This window comes from Mercenaria mercenaria, chromosome 19, assembly GCF_021730395.1.
Source record: "Mercenaria mercenaria strain notata chromosome 19, MADL_Memer_1, whole genome shotgun sequence".
Classification (NCBI taxonomy): Eukaryota; Metazoa; Mollusca; class Bivalvia; order Venerida; family Veneridae; genus Mercenaria; species Mercenaria mercenaria.
This window is the reverse complement of record NC_069379.1, coordinates 29364495-29392366: the sequence shown is the minus strand read 5'-3', so window position 1 is coordinate 29392366 and position 27872 is coordinate 29364495. Positions and strand designations below refer to the sequence as shown.

The 27872-nt window shown below is 34.0% G+C and overlaps 1 protein-coding gene across 2 annotated transcripts in view; it reads left to right on the top strand.

The window, feature by feature from the left end:
* Positions 1-26398, top strand: part of LOC128551158 (receptor-type tyrosine-protein phosphatase epsilon-like) — a 45473-nt gene extending 19075 nt beyond the window's left edge. The window contains exons 2-24 of one of the 2 annotated variants that reach the window (XM_053531644.1): positions 5150-5250; positions 8651-8735; positions 10728-13490; positions 13917-14034; positions 14430-14554; positions 14863-14985; positions 15276-15583; positions 15744-15887; positions 16194-16281; positions 16849-16913; positions 17110-17146; positions 18184-18287; positions 18802-18927; positions 19209-19357; positions 19869-20004; positions 20340-20468; positions 20753-20855; positions 21263-21339; positions 21732-21866; positions 22368-22496; positions 22953-23113; positions 23886-24021; positions 24347-26398. In XM_053531644.1, coding sequence (XP_053387619.1) covers positions 8675-8735; positions 10728-13490; positions 13917-14034; positions 14430-14554; positions 14863-14985; positions 15276-15583; positions 15744-15887; positions 16194-16281; positions 16849-16913; positions 17110-17146; positions 18184-18287; positions 18802-18927; positions 19209-19357; positions 19869-20004; positions 20340-20468; positions 20753-20855; positions 21263-21339; positions 21732-21866; positions 22368-22496; positions 22953-23113; positions 23886-24021; positions 24347-24430 — 5301 coding nt within the window. In that variant the 5' untranslated portion in view covers positions 5150-5250; positions 8651-8674 and the 3' untranslated portion in view covers positions 24431-26398. The remainder of the gene's footprint in view (positions 1-5149; positions 5251-8650; positions 8736-10727; positions 13491-13916; positions 14035-14429; positions 14555-14862; positions 14986-15275; positions 15584-15743; positions 15888-16193; positions 16282-16848; positions 16914-17109; positions 17147-18183; positions 18288-18801; positions 18928-19208; positions 19358-19868; positions 20005-20339; positions 20469-20752; positions 20856-21262; positions 21340-21731; positions 21867-22367; positions 22497-22952; positions 23114-23885; positions 24022-24346) is intronic. The other variant, XM_053531645.1, reaches the window with a different exon arrangement.
* The last annotated feature ends 1474 nt before the right edge of the window (positions 26399-27872 follow it).

The window sequence follows — 27872 nt, the reverse complement described above, 5'->3', positions numbered from 1 at the left end:
CTTTCATTTTCGTTACTTCCGGAAATAGCTGAAGATCAAGTGTCGTCATTTGCTGTGTTGTCAAAAACATACATATGACTGGCGAGATTGCATAAAAATGTGCCCGCTGTCCAAAGGATATGCGACCGTCTTTTGTAGCAGTAGAGTACTCCTAGAATATCATTTACCAAGGTGCAATTTTGAAGAAGCAAATCTATATTTCCGCGATATAAACATACCTCAAGAAAAAATTCGCAGACTTATTTGGAACAGGTCAAAATAGAAAATCTTAACAAATTATGGATCTGTTACATTTTAATTTGACCGGGTGAGAAATTTTTTCTTGCTGCTCACGTGACCGGCGTATCTCAAGTTTGGGGAAACTATTTGGCAAATAGTAACACAATACCTGGATATATTTTTTTTTAATTAGATAAGCGTACCATTGTATCTAAGCTATGAAACTGCGGACCACTTTTTGTCTGTCGTTTTATTATGATATATTAACGCTTCAGTGCGTTGCTTTTATTACATCTCCTTAATTTAAGGCTTTAACCATATCAGATCGTTGCTTTATTTTTGGTTTTATGGAAGGTATCAGGTATAAGAAACGGTGCAATGTCCATTATTTTGCAAAGAATTATGAAATAACTGTAATTGCATTTTAGAATGGTAACTTCCGCAACTATTTTTGTTGATAAAACAACAACAACAACAACAAAATCCAGTACGAGAACTTCAATTAAAACGGTTGGAAGAATACAAATACAAATATTATGCTTAATTATCTAGCAAAATAGAAAAAAAAATAATAAATTACAGCACCATAAACTTTGCATTGAAGATACCACTGCTAATTTATATCACTTTGGATATAAACTAAAACAGTAAAACAAATATTTGAAGACGCCGCGAAATCAAACTAAATAAATTAGCCTGTTACAGTAATAAAACAGAATTGTATGACTTAGGTAGAAATGTAAGTACATTATATACGTCGCGAAATCAACCTAAATAAATCAGCCTGTAATAAGACAAAATTGTGTGACTTTAACAGAAAATGTATCACGTTTCAATATATACTTTCAAGACAGTTGCATGTGTATTTATATAAACGTTTAGTACAGGGATGTGCCTAATTATAATTGTAATTTAATTAATTATAATTAATTACAAATTTTGATCTAATTGAAAATAATGAATTATTAAGCACAAACTAAATTAAAGTAATTGAAATTAGTTAATTACTGACTTAGATTTGGGTTGTAATTGTCAATTAAATCTAATTACTTTCAATTACTTTGGCTTTTTTACTGATCAATGGGCGTGTGAAATTTTCACAGTGACAGTAAATAGCTGACAGGTATTGTTGTATCAATAGTCAAGTGTTAGAGGTGTTAATCCATTCTGTTGTGATCACTGGGTGAACATTTTAGTCACTAAATCTAATAATTAGGAATGTACAGACAAACTGATATTGAAACTTGTCATTCTGTCATGGTATAACACAGTGCATATCATGAATTCATCAGCTCTCAAACATTTGCTGATACGAACTGAATGACTGAATTTCAATATGTTTTCTTGCTGACATTTGCTGATATTAGCATGCATGTATTAAGTAAATGATTTGATTTGCTGCTTTTATGCACATTTTGTCAAAAAAGCTTTGAATTGTAAATAATTATGTTGAATAATAAAAATTGTTTTGCAAATGACTGAATTGTTAGAGATAAAATAATTAATTATAATTAATTTTAATTACTTTTGGCAAAATAACTGTAATTAATTAATTACTTTTTGAAAATGGCTTGTAATTTAATTTAATTTAATTAGCAATTTTCTCAGTGTAATTGGAATTAACTAATTATTTTTGAAATTAATTAGGCACATCCCTGGTTTAGTAACAGAGCTAAAGAGGAAAATGTTTCTTTTTTCTGATTATGTTTAAAAAACGTCTATTTCTTCCAACGTTAAGTCAGTTCAATATGGAGTAATCTAAGCCTAGACCTTTTAATGATGATGGATTCTCCGAGCAGAATACAACTAGTAACGATTAACACCGTTGGAGATAAAATGGCTGCAAATGGTACACAAAGAAACAAGCGTTGGCCAAGCTTCTCTGTTTTAGCAAATTACAGTTTGAAATTAATTGTCAGATGAACAAGTTATATGCGAGAGACCTTTTTAGTAGTGATTTACTCTTAGAATATCATTTATCAAGATGCAATAGTGAAACTTAAATATGCAACATAATATAGTGTATGTTATGTTTTGGATATTTCAAAAAGCCAATATATACGTAATTGTCAGTCTATCTTCTAATATATATATGATTTATAACGCGATTGTAAACTGTAAACAAACTATTTGACTTTACTTATTATTATCTTCCGGGTTGAGATTAATACGAAAAAAAATATTGAACCGTTAACCGGAGATAGTATAATTGTAATTAAAGGTTATTAGCTTTGTATCGGGAAATCAGCGGAAATATTGCGCGACGTTAGGAGCATAGACTAATTTGCGCTGTACATATCTTAGATTGTACTGTGCATTCACTAGTTTTTGATGTACAATTAATAGATCGTCATGTGCATTTTCAAATATATTCGGTACAAATCATAATTTGTTATGTAGATAAAAGTGTACCAGACGAACTAGTAAATGTACATAATAAAGTACTTTATCTACATAACAAATTATGATTTGCACCAAATATATTGCTAAATGCACATGACGAACTATTAATTGTACAGAACAAACTACTAAATGCACAGCACAAACTAATATATGTACCGGATAAACTAGTAAATGTACATAACAAACTGATTTATATACATAACAAATTATGATTTGTGCCGAATATATTGGAAATGGTACATGGCGAACTATTAATTGTACAGAATAATCTACCGAATGCACAACACAAACTAAGAAATGTACAGGACAAACTGGTAAATGTACATAACAAACTGCTTTATCTACATAACAAATTATGATTTGTACCAAATATAGGAAAATGCACAGGACGAACTATTTATTGGACAGCACAAACTAGTATATGTACACGACAAACTAAACTGTTTTATCTACATAACAAATTATGATTTGTACCGAATATATTGGAAAAACCACATAACGAACTATCAATTGGACAGCACAAACTAGCGAATGTACTGGACAAACTAGTAAATGTACATAACAAACTGCTTTATCTACATAACAAATTTTGATTTGTACAGAATATATTGGAAAATGCACATGACGAACTAATAATTATCATGCCAAGAAAGAGTAGGCGTTCCATATTTGATGCTTACCCGACAAATGCTGAATAACTTGTTACTGATAACGTAGAAGTTAAAGTTATAATGTGATCATGCATAAATAATGTAATTTCTGCTAGACGCTCTTTTTATATATCTTACAGACGTTGCATTTTTATTTGAAAATGTAAAGACCACTCTCCAAGAGTTACAGGAGACTATAAATGAGAATTACTCATCTGAAATTATTACATATATATAAAAGTATAGATACAAGTAAGAATATTGCATAAGGTCATAAGGTCATAAGAGGCGCTTCCTGCCAGCTTACTGTAACCAGGTATATATGTACGAGTGGGCAAATGTGAGGGTGGACTGAAGGAGCGTGTCCAGATATGAGTGACTGGGTGAGTTGAGTTAGTGAGTGAGTAAGTAAGTGAGTGAGTGAGTGAGTGACTAGTTGACGAGTGAACAAGTAAAACAGCAGATGATGGGAGGATGAGTGGGTGAATAAGTGCATGCATGTTTGCGTGAGTGTGTGGTTGGATGGATGAGCAAGTTGTCATTATATACCATGATATATAATTATAATATACCTTATTGTAAGTTCATACATACCTACCTTAATTCTAAAGAATTTAAAGGCACTCCCGGAAAATGTTAGTTACCGTCATATTAGCTGTATTTGTGTGTTGAATATCTTTTACAATCTTAAATCTCTTTAGCTGTTAATTGTCGGACACAATGAAAAGAGTACTTTATTCCTGATATTAGAGTTGATCAAGTTAAATAATCAAGACATATGTCAGATTCATTTTTTCTAAATGCAAACAGTATTCAAATTATAAAAGACATAATAAAAGAACAGTGCGATTGCCATTAAAGTTAAGTTATATCAAACAAGAAACAGTAATGTCCAGAATTAAATTTTAGATAAATATATCCCTATCTGTTAACATGCGCACCGAGTAGTTAAGCTGGGAGGTATCTCAAATTTCTTACCCATGACTGTTTGTGCCAAGTTATACCAGTTTTCATGTATTCAAATTCAAACAGATTGTGAAATCATGTTTTTTTCTGAAATCGTTCATCTCTTCCAACGTTAAGTCAATACAATATGGAGTAATCTAGGCCAGGTCTTACAAAAAAAAATATCCGAAAAAGCATAGCTAGTAATAGAGAACGTAAAAGATAAGATGACTGTAAATCTTAGAAAAAGACACAAGCGTGGATCAGCTTCTTTGCTGAAACACCTTATAGTTTAAAATTAGGTCTCAAACGAGCACTTTATAGTAGAAATTTACTCACAGAATATCATGTAACAAAGCGCAATATTTAAACTTAAATATGCGACATAGTTAAGTGTATGTCAATTTTTGATATCTTAAAATGCCAATTTATGCGTACTTGTCAATCTGTCGTCTAATACAATTTAAAATGCATCTGGTGCTTAAACCCTCCCGCCCACTAGCTAGCACCGACTTAAGCTGAATTCCATTAAATGAAATAATTATTGTTCGAGGAAAAGGTTTGCATGGTTTTTATAGAACTGTGAGAGATTTGTGAACCGAGCGAGCGTAGCAAGCCAGGTTTCCACATCTTCTACAATCACCATGAAAACCCGTTCTGAGAATGATAACTGGCTTACCTACATGCTCCTTTATTTTAACCAGCTAAGGTTAATTTCTGATTTGTTCTTTCTAGGCATAGTTGGAAAAAAAATGGATCAGAATGGGGAAATATCTTGTGTTAAAAATTGTCTCGTGCACAAAAAATGTCCGACATGCTATAAATCTGTGAATATGTTTGTTAGCAATTAGGACTTTACATTTGTATTGCATGAAAAGCCCATTCACCTTGGGTTCACATTGAGAGATATTTTAATTTAGTCTCTTTCTTAGGTCAGCAAGGTGTGTATAGAAAGTTGTCAAATGCATCATCTCATAAATGGATTCACCAGTGAATGGCATTTTATCAGTTTTAGAACATCTTTGAAGAAAATGTAAGTTTATCTTTTACTTTGTTACCTTAACCCTTATCATGCTGGACACGACTGATTCTGCCGTTGCGATCAGTTCAGATTATGATCAGCCTGCACATTCGTGTAGTCTGATCATGGCATGCACTGTTCGCTATTCAGTCAATATTTTTTGGTATGCACTACACTTTAAGGATTAGTGGTACTGTCCAAATGAAAAGATGAACAAGTTCATTGTAGAATTTTAGCAGAGTAAGGGTTAATATACATTGCTTTATACATGTTTTTAGATTAATCATTTATAGTTATAAGAAATACATCATACCTGTGCCATGTAAGACAGTAAATTCTGCATATGACGTTAAGGTGAATTCTCTTGTTTTGTCTTGGTAAAATAATTCCATCCCCCAGGGGTATATTATCTCGATCAATGTATATTATATACACATATCAACTTACACGTGAACCATAAAGATAGTAGAAAATGTACATAAGTTTTGATATTTTTTTTATAAAGAAAGTGCTAAATACGTTTACTACCTCAACAACTTTGTAAGGTATCTATCAGACCTGGTACGGTCTATTACAATTACCAGGCCTATCCTACATCTGTTGATTACAAAACAATAGAAGCATGAGAACTTCGTGCATATACCTATAAAGCAAAACATAGTGTGCATACGTCGGTGCGTATGTAAATAAATCGCCTATTAGAAAAACGTCTGTTTTAGAAAATAATTTTTCCATCAGTTTCACATTTTTAAAAATTAAGCCCGCCCGTTTTGAACAATAGGGGGAGCACATATCTACTGCTTGCGTGATTTGATCCTCGGGTAAGGCACATGGTCTCTGTGACGATTTGATAAAAGACATTGTGTCTGAAATTAATTGAGAAATCCTCAAAGGTCTATAAATACCATGCAGGTAATTCCTCAAATACATGTAATACCTGCTACTTATCTTCTGAAACCAAATGTACCAGGTATGTATAATGGAACGTCTCATTGAAAATGTTTGCACTTATTGTAAATGAACGCGCAAACAATATTCTGTATTGTGCAATTTATATCAAAATATTACAAGATTTTATTAATGAGTTGGCGTAGCAATTTATGTGAATGCAGTGTTCATATATAATATTTAAATGCATGGAATAAAGTATACCTGTTTTTTCCTAACAAAGTTATCTTTTACAGACAGGATGAAAACGGAAAAGAAAATTAAGCAAAGGACAAAGTAATTTTGTAAGATTTATATTAAACAGTTACATTAAAGGCCAATTAATTCAATGTAATGCGCATTAATACATTACAAATTATTTCTGAATAGTTGTTGAAATCAAAATCACAGTTAAATTGGAGTTTTGTTTTCCTTTGAGTACAAATCCAGCACATGATCTATCAAACCGGCATGCCAAATTGAATGGCTTCTCCGTTTCTTCGTAGAAACGGGACATTTTTATACCAGTAACCAAGTCTGAATTATTCAAACCAAACATCATGTTTAGCATTGTTTTTTTCCACTTGTTTCGTTATTGCATTACAACGCTTTCCTGATCATACATTAAACTCTTCTTCAATTAACCTCTGTTGAAAATGTTTCCACGGAAACAAAATTAGCAAACCAGTATTTCTCTATTTTGAAAAGTGTCGAGAAATACTTAACACATGATAATTATATTAAATGCGCAGATATCAAAGAAAACAGCTACTCGCGTACTGTAGAAACATTTTGCTATAGTTGTACTTATTTACTTATTAGTCCCCTACTGGTTGAAAACCAGTTTCGGGGACTATAGGAACGCACTTTTCTGTCATTCCGTCCGTCTGTCCGTCCGTCCGTCCGCAATTTCGTGTCCGGTCCATAACTCTGTCATCCATGAAGGGATTTTAATATTACTTGGCACAAATGTTCCCCATGATGAGACGACTTGTCATGCGCAAATCCCGGACCCCTAGCTCAAAGGTCAAGGTCACAATTGGAGGTCAAAGGTCAGCAGGGCTTTTTTCCTGTTCGGTCCATAACTCTCCCATCCATGAAGAGATTTTAATATTACTTGGCACAAATGTTCCCCATGAGGAGACGACGTGTCATGCGCAAAACCTGGACCCCTAGCTTAAAGGTCAAGGTCACAATTGGAGGTCAAAGGTCAACAAGGCTTTTTCCTGTCCGGTCCATAACTCTCCCATCCATGAAGGGATTTTAATATTACTTGGCACAAATATACCTCATAATAAGACGATGTGTCATGCACAATGTCAGACCCCTAGCTCAAAGGTCAAGGTCACACTTAGCAGTCAAATGTTAACATAGCATGAACAGGGTCTGTTTCGTGTCCGGTCCATAACTCTGACATTCATTAATGGATTTTAATATCACTTAGCACAAGTGTTCCCCATGATGAGACGACGTGTCATGCGCAAATCCCGGACCCCTAGCTCAAAGGTCAAGGTCACAATTGGAGGTCAAAGGTCAATAAGGTTTTTTCCCTGTCCGATCCAGAACTCTGTCATCCATCAAGGGATTCCAATATTACTTGGCATAAATGTTCCCCATGATGAGACGACGTGTCATGCGCAACACCCAGTACCCTAGCTTAAAGGACAAGGTCACACTTTGAGATCAAAGGTCAAGAGAATTTTTTTCCTGTCCGGTCTATAACTATGTCATGCAAAGCAGGATTTAGATATCAGTTGGCACACATATTTCCCTGGATGAGACAACATGTCATGCGCAAGAACGAGGTCCGTAGGTCTAAGGTCAAGGTCATATTTAGAGGTCAAAGGTCAAATTCAAGAATGACTTTGTACGGAACATTTCTTCTTCATGCATGGAGGGATTTTGATGTAACTTGGACCAAATGTTCACCACCATGAGGCACCCTTGTTTTTAGAATTACGTCCCTTTGTTTTACTATAAATAGATTTTATTGTAACTTTTTTATTACTGGCGGTAGAGAAAAATCGAGACCACTTTTCTGTGGTACAGCATGCATGTTACATCCAATTTTTAGGTGTACTTTGACCTATCTCTACCTGGTAAAGGGTTTTTTTGTGGACTTATATTATAATTTATATATATATATATATATATATATATATATATATTTTTTTTTTTTTTTTTTTTTTTTTTTTTTTTTTAAAGATTAATTTCCCTTTGTTGTTACTATAAATAACTTACATGATAACTTTTTTAAAATCAGCCAAACAAATTTAATATGAAAACAACTGTGGGTTTTTATATATGCACATTTTAATCCAAGTGTGTTGTTATAACATATCGTATATGTAGTACAATATTGTTTATATATCATTGACAGATATCAGTTCATTATGTTATACTGCAGTAGAGAAAATTAGGTGCCTTCCAGTAGGGGACTTTGTATTGCATGGCAATACTTCATTCACTTGTTATATATTTCCAGAGACGAATCAGGTACAACCGAACTATGTTGAGGAACCCAGACAAGCAATTTCTTGGACTAGTACTACTTTTGATGCTCGGGAGTGGTATGTCTGGAGAAAAGTTCGAATTTTAGCTAAATATTTAAGATAGCATGTCCATAATAAGGCATGTTAAATTATGTAATAGTGCTATCGAAATATATCAAAATATTGATGCCTGGTAAGCCAATATAATTTTAGTATCACTGGAGTGTAGTGTCTACTGAAAAAGAATTTATAAATTACATGACAAAATGTGTTACAGTTTTGTTTTACTTGACTTTATAGTTTCATTTGTATTAATGATACTTCAACATAAATCATCCAGTTATTATAGTGTAACATTTATCATTTCGTGACTGTAGTGATTCCTGTATAGTATTATGGTCATCTTATTTACTAAGTCCTGTACAGCAGACACAGCATCGAAATATTGTCTATTTGGGAATCGGTTACCTTAAAATATACTTTCCTTATTTGCATCGTAAGTGCTAAAATACACTATAAAGGGTATGCATTCATGGACATACTTTTAGTACGTTAACATGCAGAGCATCTCTGCCTCACTTTATGTGAACCTGACAGCGCACATATATATACATAGATACTATTGATACATTATTGAGTACGTTATTTTCATAGGTACAGTAATAAACAGTTCTAGAAAATTGCATTTTTAGAGGACCATAATTCAGGCTTAATATAAGCTTCTGTGTATGACAACTATATAGCGGTTTTTCATATTAAGCGTCGTTGTTACGTGACGGAGCATCGAACTTTAAGTACTTTACGCGTCTTTAAGAAAACAATGAAATCACGAAGTGACAAAGTGAGCTATTGTGACCGCTTGATGTCCGTCGTGCGTAGTGCGCCGTGCGTCGTGCGTCGTCCGTCAACAATTTCTAAAAAATCTTCTTCTTGAACACCACTGGGCAGAATTACACCAAACTTCACAGGAATGATCTTTGGGTGGCCTCCTTTCAAAATTGTTCAAAGAATTGAATTCCATGCAGAACTCTGGTTGCCATGGCAACCGAAAGGAAAAACTTTAAAAATCTTCTTGTCCAAAATCACAGGGCATAGGGCTTTGATATTTGGTGTGTAGCATCATCTAGTCCTCTACCAAAATTGTTCAAATTACCCCCCTAGGATCAAATATGGCCCGCCCCGGGGGTCACATGATTTATATAGACTTATATAGGGAAAACTTTGAAAATGTTCTTGTACAAAACCACATGGCCTGGGGCTTTGATATTTGGTATGTAGCATCACCTAGTGCTCCTCTACCAAGATTATCCAAATTATCTCCCTAGGGTCAAATGTGGCCCCGACCCGGGGGTCCCAAATTTTACATAGACTTACATAGGAAAAAAGTTTAAAAACCTTCTTGTCTGAAACCACAACACTTAGACTTTTGATATTTGGTTTGTAGCATTCGTCTTCAACCAAAATTGTTCAAATTGTACCATGGGTGAAAAGAGGCCCTGCCCTGGGGGTCCAAAGTTTTATATAGACTTATATAGGAAAACGCTTTAAAATCTTCTTGTCTGAAACCATACGACCTAGGCTTTTCATACTTAGTATGGTACATTGTCTAGTAGTCCTCTACCAAAATTATTCAAATTATGCCCCTGGGGTTAAAAGAGGCCCCGCCCTGGGGTCACTTAGTTATTATGTGAGTTATATAGGAAAAATACTTAAAAAATCATCTGATCTATGTCCAAGACTGTTTAATTATAATTACCTGATGGCCCAAAGTAATATGATGTCACTTGACTGTGACCTTGACCTACTGACCTACTTTCTTGTTCTTTTTTAAGATACAGCCTTGAAATTTTGATGACACACAGTTTTGCACACAAATCGTAAAACTGAATTTCATTGACCATGAATGTGACCTACTGACTTTCTTAATATTTTATCATCAGTTTGACATTTGAAACATGTAGCTCATATTACTCAGGTGAGCGATCCATGGTCATCAAGACCCTTTTGTTTTATATATAAGGCTGAATTTGGTTTATCTTGGGTCACATTTTGTTTTCTTTGCCGTTACAGCGCTTGCTTTGAACGAATGTCAGCTTTGTACATGCTGTAAAGGAGGAGCATCTCGGTGTAAACGGTACCACAACTACAGTTACTATTGTTTGGATGGTTGTATTGACGGATTCTTTGATTATCGTTGCATACACGCATGTATAGATAATTGTAGGACTTGTTCAAATTTACAGTCATGTACACAATGCAATAGTGGATATTATGGGAGTTATTGTAGTAAGTGTCCGAGTAATTGTTTAATTTGCTCAGATTTTAACACTTGCAAAAGATGCAAAGATGGATTTTATAATGGTAAAAAATCTTATTACAGTTTTTACAGTTATGATGATTGCCGTCATGAATGCCCGGCGAATTGTAAATCTTGTATATCGTATGATGAATGCACTGAATGTGTAAATGGTAAATATAACGACAATCGCAGAGACTGCAGTGAGAGCTGTAATGTAGCATGTAAATCATGTGTATCGGGAAAAAACTGTACTGCATGTCCAGCTGGAAAATATGGACTTCAGTGTCAGTATGACTGTGGGCTTGGTTGCGAAAATAATCAGTGTGACTTTCAAAATGGCAACTGTACCTGTATGTCAAACTTTCAAGGTGATAAATGTGACCAATGTGTTAACGGTATATACGATACTAATTGTAACTTTCCGTGTCCGAGAGGCTGTGCAGATAATACATGCAAAAGCAATGGTGATTGTTATAGGTGTAAGACAAACTTTTTGGGAGACAAGTGTAGTCAATGTGTTCCCGGTAAATACGGAATTGATTGTGACATTTCATGTCCATCAGGTTGCAGTGCTGCCGGTTGTACAAGCCATGGCAATTGCCATTACTGTAAGACAGGGTTTGCTGGAACTAATTGTGGTCAATGTGTCAACGGCAGATTTGGATCAAACTGTGATCAGTATTGTCCGTTATCTTGCACGGCATGCACTTCGTCAACAGACTGTTCCGTTTGTAAAGATAGGCACTGGGGAAATACTTGTCAACCATGTCCTGAGAATTGTGTATACTGCAGCTCAGACACTGAGTGCTCATTATGTGATTCTGGCTACTATGGGCAAGTTTGCAATGTAAAATGTCCTATTAATTGTAAAAATGAATATTGTCATAAAACAAGTGGGCTATGTTCCTCTTGTGTGGATGGGTTTTATGGCGACGAATGTGACACGTCGTGTCCTGAAAATTGTGCAAATAATGTTTGTTATAAAAATGGAAAATGTCACTCTTGTAAAAGCGGGTATCATGACGACAGGTGTTCTACTAAGTGTGGAGACAATTGCAATGAGTGTCTACAAGATGTCGGATCGTGTCAAAAGTGTTCTGATGGTTATTTTGGTGATTCATGTAAGAAAGTATGTCCTTTATATTGCAAACCAGGTGCTTACTGTAATAGGCGCGACGGAAACTGTAATGAGTGTGCAGACGGATATTACTATCTATATCAAAATTGTAATAAACAGTGTAACGAAAATTGCAAGACGTGTAAATATAATGCATGGCGCTGCATTACTTGTGCAGATGGAAAGTTTGGAAAACATACACAATATCAATATTTCCACTGCGAATTTAACTGTTCATCAAATTGTTTGAATAAAAGTTGCGAAGGTATTTCCGGGCATTGTTTATATGGCTGCAAACCTGGATACTGGGGAGAAAAGTGCAAAAATATATGTCCGGCAAACTGTAAACATTCGACTTGCTTTTCTAATAACGGAGCATGTATGTCCGGATGCGTAGAAGGCTACACAGGAAACAGGTGCGAATGCCCACAGAACTGTGAATGTAATGAAGATAAAACATGTATCAGATGTAAAAGTGATTTTGAACACACAGGACGTAATTGCACTTGTTCTAAAATGTTTTGTTCCGATAATACGTGTAGCAGTTGTTCTACTTCTAGGTATTACTTAGAAGATGCATCTTGTTGTAAATGTAGCAGCACATGTAAAAACAACCAATGCGTATCAGCATCCAAATGTTCGAACGGATGTTCGGATGGATTTCGCAGCGATAGTTGCCAATACCTGTGTAAGGATATTGACCCTTACTGTTGGAAGTGCACGTCTAATTTCACACGTACTATTGGAAATTGTTTAGAGTGCGTACATGGATATCATACCGATGTGAATGCCGGTAAATGTGTACCGTGTTCAGAGTATTGTGTAGATAATGTCTGTTCTTCACAAACTGGAACATGCACGGCAGGCTGCACAGATGGAAAATGGGGGCAGAGATGCGAAGAACAATGTGATAAACTCTGTAGTCAGTGCACACAGTCGGATGGTGAATGTTTAGTTTGCAAAGATGGCAAATATTTTTCAAACTGTAGCCGAACGTGCAGTGCAAATTGCGAAGCCTCCAACGGTGTACATTTGTGTGCCATAACCGATGGCTCTTGTCTAAATGGATGTGATTCATTAAGTAAATATGGTAGGCATTGTGAGCTGACCTGCAGTAGCAGTTGCTTGAATCAAACCTGCAGCTGGAAGACAGGCAAGTGTTTATATGGATGTGTTGACAACTTCTATGGGGACAAATGTGATAAAATTTGTAATAGTAATTGTTTAACAACAAATGACGAAAGACGGTGCAATGACAAATCTGGGCATTGCGTCTCAAATTGTTTAGATGGTTTCTATGGTAACCTGTGCGATCAGAAATGTAGTGCTAACTGTGTTAATACCACTTGCAAAAAACAGTCTGGGGAATGTGTGCATGGATGTAAGACGGGGTATACAGGAACAAGGTGCGTTCTAGGTATGTGCAAATATCATGTCAGCATTTAATTGTCTGATACCGGTATCATCTTTATCATGGTATTCCCAGTACAAATAAAAAATACAATGAAACTCAAACTAGAAAGGGACTGGTTTTAATAGTTCAACTGATTGCTTGTCTTTTTTCTCCACACATAGTATACATGTTTTATTCAAAAGGAATTGCAGGAAACTTAAGATTACCTTTAAGGTAGTGGGTTGGCAAGAATTTGTTTGTACCGTAAGATCATTTGAAAGGTGACTGGTTGATACTAATATAGCCTAAGTAGGCTCTAGATAGTCTTGTATATAAATAATGTTATGGGACATAAAATACATTTATAGTTTAAAGTTGAAAAAGTCGTGATGTCATAAAATTGTGCATGTTCAGATGCCAAATAATTATGATTTAATTCAATTACGGCAGCTGCACAGACAGGATTGAATGGGGAGAGCATGAGTGTGACGATTGGTGCAGCAGCAGGTGGAGGCCTTTTCCTCGTGATTATAATTGTAGTGATTGTTGTTGTCTTACTATTAAGAAGGTAAGTTTTCACAACAGTTTAGTAGCGACAATAATAATTCATGAAACACCTACTATAATGAAATCATTAAGTGTCAATAAATTGCCCCAGCCATATAAGCTACTAAGGGCTTTTGTTGTTGTTGTTGTTTTTTCTTTCAACTAAAACGTAATCAACTTTATAGTAAAGCCTACATGAGCAGTAGATCGGTTTCAGGTTGTTTTATTAATTCTACTTAAATGAATTTAAACATGTAACATGCCTATCTGTATTCCAACATTGGAGACCTCTGATGATATTTGGACGTAAATTAAAACTCCTAAACCATCTTCCTGACAGAATCCGTTGGAAATTACATTGCAGAAGTTTCCAAGTCAAAATTTACGGGATTGTCTTACTAAAATTGTATATTACAGACGTGGAAGAAGTGACAAAAGTAAGAAAAAAGAATTGGTCGAAATTAATGACAATACAGATAATTCAGCAGTGACGTACAGTGAAATCGTAGCCACTGGTGTGCCACTTCAGCAAACGGATGCAGGTATGTGTACATATTGCTTAATACGCATAACTGACCAGCATTAATAGAAAATTATCTTGCTGGATAAACAGTTCAATATCTTGTGGATTACACTAGTTTTATTTGAATTCGTTCGTTGTCATAGTTGCTAAGATTTCAAAGTGTTCCTTGAACAGATAGCAATATAAATAGCAATGTTGTCTGGGTAAAGAACATATCCATGAGAACACAATACGCTTACATGTCATATCAAAATTTATATCTCAACATAAAATTTAAACATCACTTGTAAAATAAATATATTGGCTTTTCTTTTTTGCATAATCTAGATGCAGTGTACGCTAAGCCAAACAAACTGAAGAAAAGTGTTGATAGAGTGATATCTTCGAACGAAAGTTCTTCTAAACAAACTCCAACCAACAGCAGTCTGCCACTTCAGCAAACTGATGCAGGTACGTGTATAGTTTGCATAGTACGCATAAATGAACAAGCATTAATAGAATATCTTACTGGATAAAAAGTCAGCTAGTTTATGGACTACATCAATTTAGTTTAAATTCGCTCGTTTGAATAGTTGCTATTGAGCTGATAGTGGTATAAATAACAAAGTTGTCTGGGTAAATAACAAATCAATAAGAACAAAAGACGCATATATTGTATATACCATGGTTATTCCTCAACATAAGACTGTCATATCACTTGTAAAATAATGATATTGGCTGATAGTGAATGCATATTCTAGATGCAGTGTACGCTATGCCAAACAAACCGAAGAAAAGTGTTGATAGGGTGAAATCTTCGAGCGAAAGTTCGTCTGCACAAATGCCTAGCAATCCGAACTATGAGAAACCTCCAACCGGCAACCTCGATATTGTCAACAAAGAAAATTGTCGGAAGCCTCCAATTGTGGCCAAACCTGCACATGTTTATGACAATACTGCAATAAGAACTTCAGTCACTACACATAAATCCTCGGTACATTTAGATGATGCCGCTTTGGAAATTGAGGAAGACATTGACAGCATAATGGCATCTAGCAAAACTAAGTCGGTAGGTTCTATAAATTAAAATTTAAATATAAGTCCTATTACCCTGTTATACCATATATTTCGAATATGCTAAAACACCGTCATGTAAAACCCTGTTTAATTATTAGAAATAACAGACAGCGCAGTCTCATACATTTATCGCGAATGCTTTTATAATCCAGGTCACACTAGCAGATGGATTAAATGTCACAGAATCGGATACATATTACAATGTAACAGCGGTGAAAAAGAGGAACATTACGCTCGATTCCTTGCCTGATTTCGTATCAAAGAAGACAAAAGCAGAGTTTGCTGAAGAATTCAAGGTACATTAGTTTTATTTGATGAGTACTTCATAGTATTATTTGACATCTGCAATGAAAATACAAAATATGTCTTGATTCATTGTATTAGAAAATTTAAGGAATTCCAACTTTCTACTTTGTTTAGTTAATGTCTACATATAATTGTAAATTGTTTTTTATGTTATTGATTCAGTATATTATATAAAGTTAATATATCGTGACAAAAGATGTATTTGCTAATATACCTCATTTTGGACACTATTTCTAAATTTCTGCTGCGTTAGTTGCAGTCTTTAATTATGTTCACATTTGTATATGTACTTGTAGCAATTGCCTCCGGGGTTGATCAAACCTTATGTAGACTCACAGAAAAGAGTAAACTTATCGAAGAATCGGTACAAGGGAATATATCCATGTGAGTTATTTGTATTCGAAATTGCAATATTTATTTTGAGAAATATACATTATCTATTCCATTGCAATTACGCATAAAGCTTGATACGACTTTGACAATGATATGCAGCAGATCATTGCACGTTTGGGATTTTTGTTGATATTGACTCGGACTGGTTTGTAAGAACATCATTATATACAATTCAGACAAAAAGAGGTTAAAAAGGATCGTATATTTTATTTTCTGTACTATATGGAAAAGTGGTATCGAAGCAAAGTCTAACACTTAAATGGAACGTTTGATGTCAAAGTTGCATTAAGAAATATTTCTTCAATTAACTGTTCAATAATGAACAAAATACAAAGTAACCCCATTGTCATCAAATCAGCTCTTTATTCATGGGCATATATGAAATTGCACAGAACGTCTTCCCTTGACTTAAATCAAACATATCCCGTCTAAAATAGTTATGCTGATTTGGCATTGATAATACACATGATAAATTTAAAGTAAAGGATGTCTTTTTTATGATTATTAAATATCTCTACATCTTCTAAAGGAAAATATACATTCTAATTTTCGTATTAGATGATGAAACACGTGTTGTGCTGAAAGAGGGCGATTCTGACTACATCAACGCAAGTTACATAGATGTAAGTTACTGTTTAGATATTTAATGGATGTACACTTAAACATATTATAATTTCATGTCGATTGAAGTGTAATGCTATTTCATTTGACTACTTAAAGCATATACAAGAAAATGTAAAACTACTATAATGTCCTGCAAAACAGATTAAACAAGATATGGTTAATTATGCTTTAGATTGAATAATATATATGTTATAGGGGTACAACAAGAGAAAAGCTTATATTGCGTCGATTGGTAAGTAGCAGTCTTTCCATTACAATTGTATATGAGCTACCGCTGTCCAAACGTATCGAATTTACAAAATCAGTTCAATGTAATAAAATGGTATTGTCTATATAGTGATAACCGTTTAATGCAATCATGTATAGTGCTATAACATTTGTTAAAATGCACCGTTTTAAGCTCAGTAATGAATTTTGTACATTTAGAAATGGAAGGTTATAACCTTTACACTTCGTTAACGTTTTTCTCTGTTCGACAATGCTCATGTTTTAATATAAATATGTAATGTTAACATTGTGCCACTATTGCTTATAAGACCTTTTTGAAAATACATTTTTAAGTTTTATTGAAATCTTAGTTACAGACATTATAAAATTACAGACAATGATCTGAACTGTTTATATACGTCCGTTTTCAGCACGTGATAATGGAATACAATATTTACAAATGCACCTTTAAGTTTTCACATCATACCGAGGGACTACTTGTGGTCTTTTAAATAGATAATAGAATTGTTATATTCCACATCCAAAGTACAGTGTGTACTCTTCATATAATAACGATACAGATACTAAAACTAATTCTAAAGAATAGGAGAACAATCAAGTTATGTCATGAAAATAATCTGAACAGACAGCTATATTTTATAAAGAGTACTATATGCATCACTGACCCTTACCATGCTACATTTCTATTAAAAACTTGTCAAATTTCAAAATAGGACAGCACCATTAACTGTAAAAAGTGGTGCTTGCCAAAAATACTGTCTGAATAGTGAACATTGCACAATATGATCAGACTGCACGGATGTGTGATTTACACTGGTAAAGGCAGAACCAATCGTGTCCTGCATGACAAGGGTTAAAGTAAATAAGAATAAAGTAAATATTTATTTCATTTGAGGAAATTTGAACACTTAACAAAAATGCATTTTATATATTTGAAGACATTCATAACATTTCCTTTATATCTATTTAACGGAAATGGCCAGTCTGCGCATACTGTTTTTTTCCTCATTGTTGTAAGCGTAGTAATTAATTCCATTTAAGGTCCTACCTTTAAGTATATGGGAGATATGTCTGCTTTCTGGATAATGGTGTGGCAGGAGAAAGTAGGCAAGATTGTCATGTTGACTAAACTTGACGAAGGAGGGGTATATATTCTTTTATCATATATTACAAGAGTACCGCGAAGTTTGCAACTTCTGTATTGTTATATCGCATTTGTCTCATTTTTATATTTAATTTGCTTTAATTTTAAATTCGTTCATTTGCTCTTTAACACCACTTAAACCTCATTTAGATTTCTTAGGCATAAACATATATTTGTATATTATTATATACAGTAACTTCCACATCTTTATTTTTCGACCATAATATGTCATAGATTAATTTAACAAAAGCATGTGCCGGGTAATGGTCGTAGAATGTCTCCCTGTCTTTGGACTTATTTTGTGTCCATGGTATCAAGGTGTCCATTCAGAGTTATGCTAGACTTCCGCTAACGCCCGTGCTATGGGGCTTAAGTGGAGTTCACATTTCATTAACTCCCTTCAAAAGACTCTGCTTTTGCAATTAATTTGCTCGTTTAAATGCATGTTGGCTCCAAAACATCTTATAAATCAAACACCTTGAATAGACATCATAGCTGTCAAGTCATATTTGCAGGCGCCAAAATGTGACCAGTACTGGCCGGAGAAAGATTTCAGTTTGCCGTATGCAAGTATACAAGTCACGTGTCAAAGTGAAGAAAGCTATGCTGACTATACCATCAGGTCATTCACTATCCAGAAAGTATGTATATGATTAAGGGAGTGTAATCAAATTCGAAAAAAAAAATGTTTTTCTCATAAAGTAATTTTAATTGTAAACAATCATGCCTTTGGTAAGTTATACCTACTTACATTCGAACATAAGTTAATATAGATACGACATACGATAAAACCTATGTGTTCTCTGAATGTTAACACTGCGTTATGTTTTATATATATTTATTTTTAAAAAAGCAGTTACTGTTTTGAAATGGAATATGAAATCTTTAAAAGACATTACGGAAACAAGAACAATAATTTCAGGGTTCGGAAAAACGAAAAATCGTTCAAGTTCACTTTACGGCATGGCCAGATAAAGGTACGCCTGACGACGTTACAAGCTTGATAGAATTTCGTCAGAAGGTCATCAGTACTAAGACTGAACTAGAAGGTCCTATACTTGTGCACTGCAGGTATTGTGGTTTCTTTTGGGGCGTGTTGGGTGTGAGGGTGGTTGCTGAGCCACAGAGTGGTCTTGGCATAAGATATACATGTAGAAGATATTCAGTTCACAATTTTTAAGTTAACATTTATTAAACTTCCTGGTGATTTTTAATGCGAAAAAAAGTCCTATAATGTGTTGTTTTTTTTCAATGGTGTTCAGATTAATATGACAACTCTTGAACATAGTAGTACATTTGCACCATTACAAATTGCTTTTATGCAATTATATAATGGTAAGTTACCAGAGGCATTAAGTTACACTACACGAATCCTATTGACCGTTAGTGAGAATCACGAACTTTTCATAACGTTTGAATTACACATAGCTTCTTAATGTTTAACGTTACTTAATAATTACCGTGAGTATGTAACTGTATTCAAAATGTTCGACTTTAAACATAGATTTGTTGCCTTTACAGTACATTTAGGTAGTATCAGATAGTTATAGATTGTTATTATATAGCAATTTACTCTTTTCAGTGCCGGTATAGGCAGAACAGGAACGTATATTGCCTTAGATAGCCTGACAGAGGAAGGTGAGGCTGAAGGTGAAGTTGATATATACGCATTTGTAAGGAACATGAGGGAGCAGAGAGTTAACATGGTGCAAACTGCTGTATGTATTAGCATGGTCATGTAAATGTACTTTCTTTTAAACCAAAGTGAAATAATTTAGTTGAACTTGTTTTCAAATTTAACATATTTGAACAATTACTAAATGAAGTTGTGTCCTCTTATTTACACTCAAGGGTGCGGACAAGTTGATACCATGTTGATTTATAGAGTTATTAGTGTAATTAGGGTCATATCGTTTCGCTTGGGAAAAGAAGGTTCCAGTATTATCAAAACTATATTCATCAAGTCGAAGTGTTACATCGAATATATATATTGTAATGATGAAAGAGCAATGCGTATAGATTAAATTAATTTTACTTATTAATAAATGAATAGGAGCAATACCAATACCTTCATAATGCACTGGTGCACACGCTGACATTTGATAGCAAGGCTGTGGAGGCTTCAAAGTTTGATAAATACATGACATCACACACAGATGATCATCTTGGGGAAAAGTTTGAGGTAACAATTATCTGCATTTGTACTGCTATTATCACTTTATAACTATCTCGTTTTTTTGTTTTTTTTTTGTAAATATGATGAGTTGAATTGGCAGTGCTTAGACATGAAAAAACACCTTGATATATGTAAGGTCAAAAGCTAAGAGCATGAAGAAGGGGGTGTTAAAACTTAGAGTAGGTTTACATTATGTGGTTTAAGTGTATGTTGTTAGTTTTCTTTTTTTCCCTGTTACGAATACAAAAAAGTAATAATTGTATAAAATATTGTGATATGTCTAATAATAGAAGCTCCAAGCGTCTGTTGAACAAAGATCAGACGATGAAGTAGATGCCGTTAAGAGAAACCAAGCTTTGAGAAATAAAAACAGAGTCGGAGCTGATATTCCCGGTAAGACAGATGGACACTATGTATATAAATCAAGTAATGTTTTGATAAATATACAAACATTTTTGTATAATAATAGATTTTTTACCTCAGATGTGAGATAAGGTTTGACATGCTACATGTAGACCTGTTTGTATGTCATATTTTTTAAAGATTTGTATAGCTTATGGATTTAATGTGTGCACAGTAATAATACTCCCAATACCTGTACTTTGAGAGATTGTAAAGAATGCACCAAAGGAGGAGTAGATTGTAGGGAACATTTTTGGAAAGCAATAAAGATACTTATTCAAATAAAGAATAATTTTATCTTTGCACTAATCTTAGACTTATGATTTGCGATTTTTTTTTATTCTGAGAAGTCATTTGTTTAAATTTATTCTCCTGTCATAAATATCCTGAAATTGCAGGGGACCGAAACAGACCTAAACTGTATCTAGAGAGAAAACTGGGTTCCTCCGATTATATAAATGCAGTTTATGTTAACGTAAGTTTCTTTTCTTTGTATTTAGACATTTTTTTATTAAGGGACTTATTCTACACTGCATGAAATACGTTTGTTTTGTCAGCTTATTTTGAATATGTGAGTATGTTTTTCTTTTCTGTTTAATCTATATTTTTTTACATTCAATTTAAGGCAGTTTTTGCTTGTGTGGAATTCGTAATGTGTTTGTTTTATTTACAATGAATTCTGTAAAACACTGGAACGTGTACATGTTCATAAAAAAGAATGCTATATACAGGCGGTATAATATGATGATAAATAACCTTCTGTTCCTATCAAAATCTAAATGCACTTTTAAAACAACCAGCTAGCTATGTGATTAAAATGAATAATAGATTTACATAAGAATATAATTATGACTTATTAAATTACAGAGTTATACAACGATAAACCGTTATCTGGTAGCCCAGACACCTCTGCCAGACACTGTTGTTGATTTTTTAACATTGCTTGTTCAAGAGAAAGTATCATGCATTGTCAGCATGGAAACCGATTCTGTCGATGACAAGGTAATAATATATTCGTGTTGGTTCATACAAAAGTTCGTCGAAGCCATATCAAAGTAAGACATTCAAATTTCTTGAAGCGTTATTTGCCTACCTCGTTGGTCACATTATGTTATATGTTCTATTTTGTATAAGGTATTAGAGTATTGTTTCTACATCTTTTAATTTGGCCTTATACACAACTACTATAACAGTAAACCAAAAGCATATATTACGTTGAAATGTTAAGACATTAGGATATGTCGCACGTATGTTTTAAAATAGATAAAATAGTAACATATTTTTTTTACATTTGACATTTGTTTTCGCAAAAGAAGTAACTTTCCGTATTTAAACTGGATTTGAAAGCGTATCTTATCAGTTTACGTTCTTAACCTGAGTAACGTTTATAAAGGATCAAATGTCAACTACGTTCACACAACCTTTACTGAACAAAACGAATAATTTGAGCTCATAGTGTTGCAGTATTTCGCATAATGAGACTGACATTTGAATGCCTTTCAGACAATTGGAGCATTTTACCCGGCTGATAACCAAACACTTAAGAAAGGCACGTTCACAGTCAAGTCTAAGCGGGAAAAGGACACAGAGCAATATGTGCTAAGAAAATTGGAAATTGCACACAAAGGAAAGGTAAGCTAATTCGATTGTTTGATTTTCAGACCTAAATATATCGCTGTTATAATGACTCCAACATTTAGACACTCTTGTTAAAGATATAATAACAGTAAACGTGTTTAAGGTTCTTGGAAAACAGTAATATTATGTCCGTCGTTTCTATTTGTAAATGTTTTCTGATCTAGCCTAGTCCGAAACTTTGATGTGATAACTTTTAAGAACAAATAATTATTCAAATGTTCTTGTTGAAATACCCCTCCAACCACTTGGATATATCTTCACTGGTCTAATTTATACTAAGGAAAAGATTTTACTTTATGTTTTCAATCTACTTCATCATATTGAATCGCAGTACCCAAATACATTCTGTTTTGTTTCTTATGACAAATACGGAGTTTTTATGAATACATGTCAGGAGTGTTATTCATAACAGAATAAATCATCGATCCCTGTGTATATATTTTTCAACAGTCTGGTACAGAAGTCGTCACAATTCCACATATCCAATTCACACATTGGAATGAGCACAAAAACATTCCAGAAGAACCAGCAAAGTTTGTACAGTTTGTAAAAGATGTAGAAATGAAGTATGGAGGCAATAAATCAAGAGGACCGATATTGGTGCATTGTCTGTAAGTAGATGTCAGTTTCTTTTTCAGTAACTGTCTTGTCAGAACAAGTTATGTTTTTTTCTATATGAATTAGAAATGATATAGAGACACAGTTTAACTTCATGTCAAAAAACATTCATTAATTAAAAATGTATTTATATGAAGTACCAGCTGGTACACGTACCAGCTTCTGTCTAGTGTATGTACAGTTGTCATTCTTAAGTCCTTTAAGTACATTTTTTTAAATATGATGCAAATTTTCTTAACAGCATAAGTTATTTAGTGAAAGTGACATTTCTGTCGATTTGTTATATATTTTTGGTGTGGGGGAGTGAGGGGTGGGGGCGGCGGCGGCGGTGCGGAGGTGAGGTTAACGTTATAGGTCATATGGTTTTGATAGTGGAGAAAGACCCCAGTTGCCCCTTTGTGCATTATGTAATCAGGAGCGGGCACCTGGCTAGAACCACCGACCTTCCGTAAGCCAGCTGATTGGTTTCCTCACCTTAAGAATTCAACGCATCGAGTGAGTCTCGAATCCACATCGGAGAGGGGCTAGGGATTTGAAGTCAGCGACCTTAACGACTAGGCAACGCAGTTCCCGACATTTCTGTAAGGATTAATCAAATAAGAGAAACGGATCAGCAGTGTGATATTTGGTATGATTTTTTTTCTAAATCGATTCCTATTGTTAAAATGACCAAATAAATGTTCGATACTCTCGATCTCTATCATATTAAGATATTAATCAATACAATGTATTCAAGAAGCAACTTTTAATACATTTATAATTCAGAACTGGTGCTGAAAAAAGTGGATTATTTTGTGTCGTTTCCAACTTGTTAGAGAAAACACAAATTGACCAGGAAACAAGCGTAGTAAACGCAGTGCGGCAAATCAAGTATAGACGACATATGTCAGTTCCAAATAAAGTAAGTAAAATGCTATCGACTGACGAGGTAACGTTACAATTTAACTCATATTCATATTAGAAAATTACGATAAATTGTGACTATCTTTATTGATTTTGTTTCGTCTCACAATGTCTTATGTTATTTTGGCAAGTGGTACTTTTCTGTTGAAGTATTACCATTACGTTCCCTTAGTTTCCTACAGAGCCATTTATGTAATTATAATTTTCTGGAAAGCGTTTTAAACATAAAGTATATGAATTTATTGTCATCACTGGAGAGACTGAACGCATGCTTTGATATAGTCTTGTTGGGAGAGTATAATTTTGAAATTATTTCATTTCAGGACCAATACATTTTCTGTCACCAATGCGTGAATGAATATCTACGCACCTTTGACATCTACTCCAATTTTGAACTCAAGACTTAATGTTGCAGTTATCAACAACGACAAAATGATAAAAGATGTTGATAAATAATCGAAATCTGACTATAAGAATTAATTGGACAAATCGGATATCAAACACTACAGGACTGATCTACGTAAATATAATTGCGACATTAAACAGGGTTTTACAAACCTTAGGTATCGTTCGGAAGAAACATTGGTAAACACCATGTTCATATCTGTTACATATATGTGTATAGTTGTAATATTATTGTTCATTTCTTTTAAACAATTATTAAGTTTTTGTACATACAATCTGTACATTGTGCTCACATTAATATAATATCAGCATGGTCATATTCCATGTTAACACATTGACAAGCCTAAGTTAGAATTCACTAATTCCAGTCCTTTTTTTATTTCTTGTAGAAATGGCCGCTTCAGAGCTTATCTACGTTTTTTGTAAAACAACACTATTTTCGCAATACATTTTTCATGACATTTCTTTAAAAACTAATGAAAACAATAGAAAGAAAACAGAGCGTTGAATAACTCCTAGTGAAATTACAGTCAATTGTTGTATGCTACCCTAAAACTTACGTATTAATTGTTCTTTTGGCCGCAATTAAACCCTTACATTTAAACATATGTGATAGAGATCAATAAAATTGCACCTTTACCAATCCAACCTGCCCTTTATTACAGAACCTGTACTATTGAGACATTTTGATACAAGCGTCACTACAAAATACTTTCTGATATTTTTCATTGTTAAAAGTTAATTTTGTACCATAAGTAAGTTTACAAAATCATACCAAGTAGTTTTTAAAGGATAAATCAAACACATGAATATATCCTAAATGTTTTTGTTGTGCAAAATATGTACGATATTGTGTATAAAACCGTTTTCATTTTCCACTCATTTGTGTGAATTACAAGGGAAGTAAACTTATAGATACCTCTGGCCTACAGATTACAACTTTAAATTACATACTGTGTGTGTTCGGGTTTCAACAGTTTGTCAGACATATCAAAGACGGTGTCTACTTGTTGCAGTTGATAGTGCAGCCTCACTGGAATATCACGCCGTAGACACGTGACATGATATCCCACCCAGACACATTATACTGACACCGGGCTGACCTGTCCTAGCGCTATCATCATATTGCAAAGCGCCAAGCGAGGAAGCTACAAGTACCACTTTTACGTCTTTGGTATGACGCGGCAAGGCGGTTTAAATTAGATATTAAAACTTCTGTTATTGATATAAAAAAATCTATCATAAATTTCACATTATTAAAATCATTGTTGGTTATTAGAAGGACTTAGAAATCAATTTCTCGCCATTATTTAATGTTTTGCTATCTTTGAAAATTTTAGGGTCTATCTCTACTATATTCGCTTTCGATACGCCAAACTTGCCATCGTTAGAATTTATTACATTTCTTGCTAAATACATTCTAGGGGTGACAAAAAATATGATTAAACTCGTTCTACATTTACAAGAAACTGCTCAAAAACACCGGAATAGTCGGATCTGTTTAATTTGGATGTACTTTGACTACATAATGAAAGCACATTTTTGATCAAATTACCGACCGTTATCCCGTAATGTAACAATATTTTGCAAAACAATTGCTCTTTCAAAGTTACATATATCGGGGAGACTTTCATATGAGCGCGCATGTTTCGTGTATGTGTTAGACATGTTAACACAAGATTCTGATCCTAGATAAAAGTAAAATAATTGATCTTTCTCACAGATATCAATGCAATCAGCTGTTACTAAAATACTAATAAATATGGTCCCATTACGAGACTACAATTTTTGTAACTCATTGAATGTTTTCTACTGTTATTTGCCAGTAAACAACTAAAACAGAAACTAATATTCTTGTAATGTATATATATGTTTTTCCATGACACATGTATATAATTATTTCTATTTTTATTTCAACTTTATATACAATTGTTAAATTTCACATCATTAATAAAATGCTGTAGTTTCTATTTCTTGGGTATTGTTTGTTCATTTTCTCCTTATCCTCCAAATTCACGAAGACTTCTAAGGACAAAGCTTGAACTTGTTGTAATAATATGTGTAAGGTTTCAATGTTATCAATGTTTGTTCTAAGTACATTCGATTTAAATATTTGGTTAAACTTAGAACCTAAGCAAATCAAATACATGATAGCTACGCAAAAACATAGGATTTCGAACCTTGCAAAATTTACTATTTTCTTATGTATAGTTGTTAGATATGTTTTCGACCGAAATCTGGTTAGTTCAAATTATGCCTAATTAACAACATAATGCTAGTGATTCAATAGGAAAAGCAACGCTCCAAGAATGCACCCTTGCCAAAATAAAAGGTCTTGTTTATTAAAGTGTCACGCCTATTGAAAGGGCCAGCCAATTTGCCTTATAAATGAGACACCTTTATTGTGCGTACCAATTACCTCTCAACTCCTACCACTATGCCAGGTGCCAGGCGGATAGAAGTCGGTAACCATTCACTTAACTAGCTCGCGGCTTACGAATCGGCCTTTCCGGAACGAGTCCCATGACAAACATCCCCCGGACAAACGCTCCCCATGGGGCTCGAATCTTCCACATCCCGATTGCCTTAACCACTGGGCCACGGTGACAGAAATAATAAAATAAAGCAGTACGAAAACAACGACAAAACAAACACAGCGGAAACAGGCAAAAGCTGCTGCGAACGGCTTACTGTGTCAAAATCTGTTACTCTTTGTCCCCACCCCCACCCCAACCCAACATGTTTCAAAGTTACATGTTTTAAGACTATATATGTTCAAAGACTTGTGGAATCTGTTGATCAGACATGAAAAAGGGAAGATGGTTGGGCTGATTTACTTTTCTGGAGATGATTATTGATTCTGATTTAGCTGGATTAAAATTAACAAGCCATTTATCTGCCCAACGTGATATTTTTTGTATATCAGCCTGCATAATACTACTTGTTTCAACTGGATTATTAACTATCAAATGTAAACTAGTACCATCAGCAAAAAGATTAATATTGGAACCTATATCTTGAACAATATCGTTTATATAAACGAGAAATAAAAGAGGACCGGGTATTGATCCTTGTGGAACTCCAGAGGCTATTGTTACAGAATCCGACATTGTACCAGGAAGAACAACACGCTGTTTACGATTTGTTAAATAATCAGAAAACCATTGGAGTAAATTTCCACGAATACCAGAATCGTAAAGTTTAACTATAAGACCTTGATGCCAAACTTTATCGAATGCTTTGCTAATATCAAAGAAAACAACCCTAACTTCTAATCCGTCATCCAGAGCTTTACAGAATGTGTTATATAAGTATGTTAGTTGATTCACAGTTGAATCCCCTGGCATAAATCCAGACTGGGAGGGAGTGAAGAAGGAGGAGCTGGACTAGTACAAAACTTCATTGTTTTGGCTTCTAAAAAGGCGCATTGTTTCCTATTGAACT